The sequence below is a fragment of the Bos grunniens genome, chromosome 11 (genome assembly GCF_055505025.1).
Source record: "Bos grunniens cultivar Pamir isolate PY7600 chromosome 11, Bosgru_T2T1.0, whole genome shotgun sequence".
Classification (NCBI taxonomy): domain Eukaryota; kingdom Metazoa; phylum Chordata; class Mammalia; order Artiodactyla; family Bovidae; genus Bos; species Bos grunniens.
In genome coordinates, this window is record NC_141175.1 from 7,272,262 (window position 1) to 7,282,885 (window position 10,624).

A 10,624-nucleotide genomic window follows, 5' to 3' on the forward strand; every position below is an offset into this window, starting at 1 on the left:
CAGGTGATGCTGACACATGCTGGGACCCCCAGAACCAGCTGTGGGTCTTGAGCCCGGAATCCTCGGAACCAAGGTCTGCATGACAGACACTTGTCAAGGAGACAAATGCCTGGGCCCAGCTCAGACTCTGAGAATCGGAAATCTGGGAAGCAACCAGATCCGGGCACCTTGGTATTTAACTGGGGCTCTCCAGGAGATTCTGACATTTGAGAGTCCTCCCTAAGTGCTCCTCTCTGGACCCTGTACAAAACACAGAATCCCTTGAACAAAGAGCAGATGGCTCCACGCCCTGTCACCAGGAGGCCCAGCTGGGGGCTTTAGAACCAGCTGGAGGCTTTCTCTGCTGTTCCTGCTGGGAGGTTCTTCATTCAATAGAGACCTGTGGCCCTACTAAGTGCCAGCACAATCAGAGAAGGAAGGGCCTGCCCTAGGGGAGTGGACACCGGCAAGGGAGACAGACAGAAGGCCCATTAGCCCGCCACCATCTCCGTCAGCCCAAACCCAGTAAGAGATCCTGAGAAAAAGTACCCAGCTCATTCACTCCCTCAGCGAAACTGTTCCAGGTCTCCAAAGGCCTTTAAAAATAGCCCGGCCCGGCCCAGCACCACGGGGCTGGTTCCCAACAAGGCCTTGTTGACTCAACTTCTTCCGAACTTGCTAGATCTGCCCAGAGAGAGGGGAGTGGACAAAATGACCTCCCCAGGAACCTTCCCATCTGAGTCTACCAACGTGAACTTAGAAACCAGAAAGAGGAGAAGTGTCTCTGGATTTCTCAGGGTGAGTTTTGAGGTCTCTCGAAGGGCATAACTTGGGAGCCGGACAGCCCTGGGTTCAAGTCCTGGCATCGCCTGGTGACAGGGTTGCTGTGGGATCTTGGGTCCTGGGACCACTGTGAAGACAATGCATTAGCAAAGCAAGGAGCGTGCTGCGTGATGCGCTCCAGGAGCAGGAACCTGGGCTTCACTCAGCTCACAGGACCTCCCCGCTCCCCTCCATGACGGAGACACCCTGGAGCACCCAAGCCCACCCCTCCTTTGAAGCCCACTGTGCTCTCTGCCTGGAAAGACCCCCCGTGCAGCCTGCCTGCTGACAGCTATGGGTCACATCCAGATGGAGCCTGCAGGAAGGCCCAGCAAACCTCACAAAACCGCAGCCGAACTGGAAAGGACCACCTGCCCAGCTCGGAAAGAGGATGAGAGGAATAAGGATGGAGTCCTCCAAGCCTCACTCCCTTTGAGGAGCAGCTGCTGGGATGTGAGCACAGTGCTGCAGAATTCCACTGGAGAAGAGCCAGTACCTCTAGCGGACGAGCTCCCACTCAGGAAAGCCCCCTTCATTCCAAGCACATGGGGACCAAGGGGCACGGACTGGAAGTGTGGGCTCCGGCAGACCTGCAAACGTGCTCAGAAGATCAACGGAATGGGGTTGGGGGGCGGGGAGCAGAGGTTGTGCAATGCACCACCAGAAGCGGAGCCTCCATCAACGGTGCAGCTGGTGGTCAGTCTGCCACCTCCAGGGACGGCGCAGAGCTGCCGGATCCACACAGCTGCCCAGGTACGGGTTCTGAATTCCAACCCAAGCCCAGAATCTCTGCCCCCTTCCCAGTCAGATCCAGGCAGAAGCCCTTCCCCACCCCTCAGCAGTCTTTCTTGAAATCCCCCAAAAGAGAACCTCTGTGGGTCAGGACCCAGCGCCATTAACCCTTGGCGTGCCAGGGGTATCTCCCAGAGGCTTGCAGGGAAGGGAGAAGTCTAGGATGGAGAAACTGGAGATGTGAGCGAACTGGAGAGGTGTGGAGTCGGACAAGTGGAGAGAGACACACTGGGACAGACCTAGCAACATCTGAGATGGGCAGACCCTCCTCTCAGGGGTGCCCCAGATGGTTACAGGATGCGTCGGGCCAGATCACCTGGGGCTGCAGAAACCCACTTCCCAGTCTGGCAAGTAGAGGTGGAAGCCAGGAAGGTGAGATCAGGGCCAGAGGAGAGATCAGCGCCAGAGGAGAGATCAGCCTGGAAGTCCTGCAGCCAAGAGTGCGCCCAGGACCCTTCGCTGCCGCCACCTCTCTGGCAAGTCTCACCCCTCCCCAACACCCCCCTAACACACGATCAGGGCCAGGGAGGGGGCGACAGGCCAACCTCGCAGCAGTGGCAGCGGCAGTAGCAGCAGCGGCATCATGATGCATGAATCACCCGCCCCGCCGCCAGTCGGCTCAGCGCAGCCGGAGCCACCTCGCTAGCAGGCGCCCCCTCCGCGGCCCACCGCCCCTCGCTAGTGCCCATCCCTGCCCTTCTGGACAGCTCTGCTGGGAGGGGGCCGCGAAGGGGCCGGGGCCTGCCTCCCGTCCCGGGGGTGGCCCGGCGCACGCTGACAGGCGGCAGACGTCCGGGGTGCGCGTGGAGACGGGGTGGGAGGGAGGGGGTGCCCTAGAACAATAGGGCCAGGTGTGAGGCTGGGGGCGCGGCCGCGAGCTTCCGAGGGCCCCGGGGCGTTGGGGGGCAGAGCAGGGAACGGCCGAGGAAGGGTGGCTGCCTCGCGGGGAGCTGGCCCCTTGGGGGCGGACACGGGGGGCGCGGAGCGGGCTGGTGGGGGCGGGGGGCGCGCGTGGGGGGAGGGGCGCGAGGGGACGGAGGCAGCGCCCGGGGGCGCGGGGCGGGGGTCCCAGCGCGCGCACTCACAGTAGGTTTTCCTGGTCAGCTCCTCCACAACTTCAGGCTTCAACTTGCTGTTGGATTTCCCCATCCTCGGCGGCCGCGGCCCCCGCGCCCCGGGCCGGACCCCGTCGGGGCACCCAGCGGGAGCGGCTGGGCCGGGGCGGGGCGCGCGGAGTTGGGGGGGCGGCGGGCCGGGCCGGGCCGGGGCCGCGCCTTTGTCTGCGCCGGGCCGGCGGGGCCGGGGCGCGGGGGCACCTCTCGGCAGGCCCGGGCCGTCCGGCCGCCGCCCTCTCCGGGCGCCGCGGCGCGGAGCTGCGCTGGGCTGGGCGCCGACGCGGCCGCGCTGTCGCCGCGGTCGTCCCTGGTTACTGAGCTCCGCGGCACATGCTCGCTGCTGCGCTTTGCTCTCGCCGCCGCCCCTGCGCTCCCCGCCTCCCGCCCGCACCGGCGCGCCGGGGGTGGACCCGGAGCCGCCACTCAGCGCCCGGCGCCACCTCCCGCCCCGCACCCGCCCGCCCGGCCGGGCCTGCGCCGGCGGATCGGCGGCCCAGGGGAGGGCCGAGCCGGGCCAGCGGAGGGGCGTCCCCCCACCCCCGGCTTCATCGGTCCCCGGGCCGGGAGGGCGAGGTCACCCCCACCCCCGTCACCTCCCTGGCGGCGATCCGCGGCGCTCCGGCCCCCGCACCCAACCCCACCCAGGGCGGAGCCGGGCCGGGGAGGGCCCGGAAGATCTGACGTGAATGAGGCCGAGGCTCGGGCCCGGAGACATTCATTCATTCGACACGGATTTGTGGGGCGCTGGGGATGCCGTGGAACAAGACCGGCGCGGTCCCAGCCCTTATGAGGCGAGGGGTGGGAGAGGGGACCACAGGGCTCCGCAGGATGGCATGTGTGGTGGCGGGGGGCACTTACCTGCCCGGGGAAGGTGACCTCCAAGCCCGGAGAAAGAGAGGGGGGCAGGGTGGCTGGGAACATGTTCAAGGCCCCGAAAACCTGGAGGAGGGAAGGAGGCCTGAGTCCCAGGAAGAGCGCCTCTCGGGCACATGCACATCCCGGGGGTATGATGAGCCAGAAGGGCGAGGGCCGGTGGGGACAGGCCTGCCCTCTCACCAAGGAGCTGGGCCTCCGCGATTTAACAGGGTCAAATCTGCCTTCTCTGCATCTCCGGCCTCAGTGTGGAGGGGCTCTCTGGGCCTGAGCTGAGGCCCAGACCAGTAGCCAGGGCTCCACCTGCGTGGACAGAGGCCACGGATGCGGTGGGGGGAAGTGAATGGTTAGGGAGCATCTACAGGGCCTTCCCCAGCCACCTCATCTCCAATGTCAATGTGATGGGATCTCTCCTCTCCCTTCCCCAGCTTCATCTGTTTTTCTCTTTAGCAACCATCACAGATTTCATTAGCAGATTTTTTTCATCATGGTTCGCTGTCCCCTCTGCTAGAGTACCATCTCCGCGCCCCCTGCCCCCCCCCCAGGGAGTCTTGTCTTACCTGTAAATGTATCTCCAACACCTAGAAGGCCCCTGACTTGCAGTGGCCATTCCGCAAAGCTCTGTGAAGGACGGAAGGGCTTTCGGAGGAAGGACACCAGTGCTGGGGCCTGGGAGTGGACAGAGCGAGGCAGGAAGTGTGGCCCTCCCTTAGGCCCGAGGGGATGAGGTGGTGGGCTTGGTCTCTTTTCATCCCCATGTTGCACAGTGTTCAGACCTCAGGGGATCCGGGAAGCCCAGAGGAACTGGGGAGACAGAGATCCTGCTTCCCAGCCCCTCCAGTTGCTTCCTCCTCCCTCCAGATATGTCCAATCCAGCTTTTCCCCTGAAGGCCTTGCCTGGGTCTCTGGCCCAGGAGGACTTGCTGGCCTCCTGGAGTTCATTCTGTCAAGAAAGTGGGGAGGGCATGGACCCCAAGATCTGGGCCCACAGTTGGAGGCACCTGGGTTAGACTTGGGAGCAGGATGTCTCAACTGCAAGGCCTGGCTCAGAATGGACCCCAGGGAGGGGCTCGGAGCTGACCAGCCCAGCCCGAGTGTCCTGTCTGGGAGGAGGGGCAGCCAATACGGGGACCAGGGGCAGATCAGGATGGCAGTGACAGCTGTAGCAGTTAAAGGACTTCCCCTGGTGGTCCAGGGGCTAAGACTCCACGCCCCTACTGCAGGGGGCTGGGGCTCCATCACTGCTCAGGGAACGTAACCCCACATGTTGCAACTGCGAGTTTGCACGCAGCAACTAAAATTCCCACGTGCTGCAGTTGAGACCTGGAGCAGCCAAATAAATACAGAAAAATAAATGTTAAAAAGATATCGCTTTACTAGGGGGAAAAAAGTACTCGATTCAGGGGAAACCTGTGGTCCATTTCCTCAGGGAGCTCAGGGACCCCCTCCTCCCCTGCCTGCCCCACAGCGGTCCCCAAATCACACTCATAACGAATGCCATGAAAGGACGTGAACCAGGCACAGAAATGCCTGTGGGGGCAGGGAGGCTCCTGGGGGCTTCCCAGATTCACAAATGGTCACTCAGCAAATATTTACTGAGCACCTATTATGTGCGGGGCCCCGCAGGATAGAGACCAAACTCTTCCTGTTGGGGAGCACACAGTTAACGAGTACTTTTCTGAGCTAAGTCGCTTCAGTCGTGTCTGACCCTTTGTGACCCTATGGACCATAGCCCACCAAACTCTTCTGTCCTTGGGATTCTCCAGGCAAGAATACTGTGGGTTGCTGTGCCGGAGAGTGATATAAACATAAAATTCATGAGTGAAATATATAATGTCAGAGATGAAAACATAATAAGGCAGAGAAGGGAGATGGTAAGTGCTGGAGCGGGAAGTCAGGGGTGTTCACTAGCAGTGAGGCCTCACTGAGGATGCGCTGTTTGAACAAGGACCTGAAGGAGGGGTCTCCCTGAGGTGGAGCCCAGTCGGCCTCTGGGTGGCTTGGCAGGGGTGCAGCGAGGTGAGGCTTGGAGAGTATAGAAGAGGCAGGAGATGAGGTCAGACTCAGAAATCTGTTGATACTCACCTGGATCCCTGGGCTGCTGAGCACTGATGCCAGGCAGGCAGGGTGAAAACAGGGACCTTTGGGAGGTCACAGTCATCAACGGGGATGGTGGTGGGCGGGCCTAGCGCAGCGGGGAGGATATGGAGAGAACTGGTTAGACTCGGTTATATTTTGGAGGCAGCGATGGTGAGATAGCTGAATAGATTGGGTGGGGGTGTGAGACAAAGAGAGAAGGGAGTCAAGGTCCAGGCTTGGGATTTGATCTGAGGAGTGGGGAGTGGTCGGGTTTGCAGGTGGGAAGAGCAGGAGTCTGGTTCTGGACGCTAGAGGTATGAGATGCTTCTTAGATGCCCAAAGCAGAGATGCTGAAGAAGCAAGTGATACAGGCACCTGGAGTTCGTGAGCAGGCCCAGGCTGCAGGGAGTAGCTGAGGAGTCCTGCTGGCAGAGACACAAGTTAAAGTTCTGTGACAGGATGGTCAGTAAGGGAGCTAGTGTTGTCAGAGGACTGAGCCCCAGGGGTATAGGCTGGGGAGACAGGAGATGTGGGCAATGAGGTAGGAAGAACACCAGGAGCCTGGGGTGTCCCACAAGTCACCAAAAAGAGGGAAGAACACGTATTAGGAAGAGAAAGAGAGATACACAGGAGCTGGTCTGGGGCGAGGCTGGGCAGGGTGTTCTGGGTCCTCATGATGTGGGAACACACGTGGGGAGGTGCTGGGTCTTGAGGCCAGCCTTCCCCTCTTTCCTAACCTGGATTTGGGCCCAAAGGGTCCCCGCCCACACCCAAATGCCTTACCCCGAACCATGCTAGACTCAGCACTCAGATTCACTCTCTGAGGCCCTGGTCGTTCTCACGAGAGCACTGGTTCCAGTTCTTTCTCCCACAGGAATTTGGTGTTTAAGGTGAAGAAAAATGTGCAGCTGGGCTTCGAACCAGGATTTCACGACCAGATTTCCACCTCAGAGGTTCCTCTCTGCTGCTATGGATTGGAGGGGGCCAATGAGGGACAGAGGCCAGTGAGGAGCCAGGGAATCAGGCCCACTGATTAGATGGGGGTTGGGAGTGAGAGAGAGGAAGGGACCCAATGGATCTCTGGTGGAGGGGGAGCCCGGCAAGGAGCAGGTCATAAACCAGCGCATATAGAATAATCAAATTAGTTCCATATACCCATGTAGAAAGCGGTCTGAGGGGTATAAGGAGGTGTGTGTGTCCGGAGAAAGTCCGTTCCATTCCATCAGTCAGGTGGAGGCCAGTGAGGGCTGCCTAGGTACAGCCAGCTGCTAGGAGCGGGGGTATGCTGGAATCTGGCCCAGTGGAGGGGGAGTGGAAGGAGGGGAAGGGACCCACTGAACCCCCAGCCTTGAGCAGGCATCCTGAGGCCCAGCCTCAGGCCTGATCACGTTCCTTACGCACCACTCGAAAGTGTGTAAATGTTAGTCGCTCAGTCGTGTTCAGCTCTTTGCAACCCCATAGACTCTAGCCCGCCAGGCTCCTCTGTCCATGGATTCTCCAGGCAAGAATACTGGAGTGGGTTGCCATTTCCTCCTCCAGGAGATCTTCCTGACCCAGGGATTGAACCCAGGTCTCCCACATTGTAGGTGGATTCTTTACTGTCTGAGCCACCAGGGAAGCCCCACTCACTGTGACTTTTGCAAATCATTTCCCATCTCATAGATGAAGCGGATCTTCTCACGGGAGAAGGATTTACAAGCATCAAAAATGCTTTGTACAGGCTCACAACAGAGTTAATATCTCTAACCTATTAAGAACTTTGAGGGGTTGCCCTGGTGACTCAGTGCAAACAGTCTTCCTGCCAATGTGGGGGACAGGGTTCAATCCCTGGTCTGGGAAGATCCCACGTGCCAGAAAGCAACTAAGCCGGAGCCCCACAGCTATTGAGCCTGTGCTCTGAGGCATGGGAACTGCAGCTACTGAAGTCCTCCCGCCCTAGAGCCTGCACTCTGCAACAAGAGAAGCCACTGCAATGAGAAGCCCAAGCACCTCAACCAGAGAGTAGCCCCCACTCGCCACAACTAGATAAAAGCCCTCAGAGCAACAAAGACCCAGCACAGCCAAAAATAAATAAAATTTTAAAAAAGAACTTTCAGAACTTCCCTGGTGATCCAGAGGCTGAAATTCCAACACAGGGGACACAGTTCAATCTCTGGTCAGGGAACTAAGACCCCACGTGCTGAGAGGTATGGAGGCCAAAAAAAAAAAGAACTTTCAAGCTAATAAGAAAAAGATGAGCCCTCAAAACCTCCATAGAAATTGGGACTGCATATATATGGAATCTAGAAACGTAGTATGGATGATTCTACGTGCAGGGCAGCAAAGGAGACGAGAACATGAAGAACATAGCTTTGGACACAGTTGGAGGAAAAAAGGGTGGAATGATTTGAGAGAACAGCACTGAAGCATGTCCATTACCATATGTTAAATAGATAGCCAGTGGGAGTTTGATACATGATGCAGGGAGCCCAGAGCCGGTGCTCCAGATGGGGTGGGGAGGGAAGAGGGATGGGCTTCAAGAGGGAGGGGATATATGTATACCCATGGCCCGTTCATGGTGATATATGGCAAAAAGCATCATAATATTGTAAAGTAATTATCCTCCAATTAACAAATAATAAAAAATAAAGAAATTGGGGGAAGGGCTCAAAGAGGAAACAGGAGGACAACAAAAGCTGTCCCTGACAACTCATCAGAGGCGCACAAAACCAAAAAAAAAAGGAGTCAATGCCCATAACCCCGTGTTGGCAAAGGAGTGAGAAAGTGGGCATCCGGACACTGCCAGGCAGGGTGTGAGCTGGTACAACCTTTCTGAAGAACATTTTGGCAGTAAATAGCCATATTCTCTGACTCAGCAATTCCACTTCTAGGAAATTATCCGGAGTCAACAATTAGAGCTCTGTACAAGTGGTTAGCTGCAAAGATGCTACTGTGGCAGCATTTCTAACAACAACAACAACAAAATGGAAACAACTTACAAATCAAAAAAAACGAGGCATTCATTTATCCATACCATGGAATCCTGTCCAACGACACTAAATTCTAGCATGAATGGAAATCTGCTTATGTGAGACAGATCAGTTAACAGCACAAAATTTTCAAAAATCCTAGGATGATGCCAATTGTGAGACTGAAAAAAAAAAAGTGTTCCTCATTGTGGGTTTTTTTTTTTTTTTTTGGCCATGTCGTGTGGCTTGTGGTATCTTAGGTCCCCAACCAGGGAGCCAACCCATATCCCCTGCAGTGGAAGTATGGAGGCTTGGGCTTTCTTAATTAAGTAGTTTTTAATCATATTTTAAATTGAAGAAAGTAGGGAAAACCACTAGACCATTCAGGTATGACCTAAATCAAATCCCTTATGATTATACAGTGGAAGTGAGAAATAGATTTAGGGACTAGATCTGATAGACAGAGTGCCTGATGAACTATGGACGGAGGTTCGTGACATTGTACAGTAGACAGGGATCAAGACCATCCCCATGGAAAAGAAATGCAAAAAAGTAAAATGGCTGTCTGAAAAGGCCTTAGAAATAGCTGTGAAAAGAAGAGAAGTGAAAAGCAAAGGAGAAAAGGAAAGATATAAGCATCTGAATGCAGAGTTCCAAAGAACAGCAAGGAGAGATAAGAAAGCCTTCCTCAGCAATCAGTGCAAAGAAATAAAGGAAAACAACAGAATGGGAAAGACTAGAGATCTTTTCAAGAAACTTAGAGATACCAAGGGAATATTTCATGCAAAGATGGGCTCAATAAAGGACAGAAATGGTTTGGACCTAACAGAAGCACAAGATATTAAGAAGAGATGGCAAGAATACACAGAAGAACTGTACAAAAAAGATCTTCACGACTCAGATATTCACGATGGTGTGATCACTCACCTAGAGCCAGACGTCCTGGAATGTGAAGTCAAATGGGCCTTAGAAAGCATCACTACAAACAAAGCTAATGGAGGTGATAGAATTCCAGTGGAGCTATTTCAAATCCTGAAAGATGATGCTGTGAAAGTGCTGCACTCAATATGCCAGCACATTTGGAAAACTCAGCAGTGGCCACAGGACTGGAAAAGGTCAGTTTTCATTCCAATCCCAAAGAAAGGCAATGCCAAAGAATGCTCAAACTAACACATAATTGCACTCATCTCACATGCTAGTAAAGTAATGTTCAAAATTCTCCAAGCCAGGCTTCAGCAGTACGTGAACTGTGAAATTCCAGATGTTCAAGCTGGTTTTAGAAAAGGCAGAGGAACCAGAGATCAAATTGCCAACATCTGCTGGGTCATCGAAAAATCAAGAGAGTTCCAGAAAAACATCTATTTCTGCTTTATTGACTATGCCAATGCATTTGACTGTGTGGATCACAATAAACTGTGGAAAATTCTGAAAGAGATGGGAATACCAGACCACCTGACCTGCCTCTTGAGAAACCTATATGCAGGTCAAGAAACAACAGTTAGAACTGGACATGGAACAACAGACTGGTTCCAAATAGGAAAAGGAGTACATCAAGGCTGTATATTGTCACCCTGCTTATTTAACGTATATGCAGAATACATCATGAGAAACGCTGGGCTGGAAGAAGCACAAGCTGGAATCAAGATTGCCGGGAGAAATATCAATAACCTCAGATATGCAGATGACACCACCCTTATGGCAGAAAGTGAAGAGGAACTAAAAAGCCTCTTGATGAAAGTGAAAGAGGAAAGTGAAAAAGTTGGCTTAAAGCTCAACATTCAGAAAACTAAGATCATGGCATCTGGTCTCATCACTTCCGGGAAACAGATGGGGAAACAGTGGAAACAGTGTCAGACTTTATTTTTGGGGGCTCCAAATTCACTGCAGATGGTGATTGCAGCCATGAAATTAAAAGACACTTGGAAGGAAAGTTATGACCAACCTAGACAGCATATTGAAAAGCAGAGACATTACTTTGCCAACAAAGGTCCGTCTAGTCAAGGCTATGGTTTTTCC

At 55.0% G+C, this 10,624-nt stretch overlaps 1 protein-coding gene across 1 annotated transcript in view; it reads right to left on the reverse strand.

Moving 5' to 3' along the window:
• Positions 1-3,105, reverse strand: part of NCS1 (neuronal calcium sensor 1) — a 52,779-nt gene extending 49,674 nt beyond the window's left edge. Inside the window, exon 1 of the mRNA XM_086324514.1 lies at positions 2,679-3,105. Within this exon, the coding sequence (XP_086180640.1) occupies positions 2,679-2,742 (64 nt within the window). The 5' untranslated portion in view covers positions 2,743-3,105. The remainder of the gene's footprint in view (positions 1-2,678) is intronic.
• Between the last annotated feature and the right edge of the window lie 7,519 nt (positions 3,106-10,624).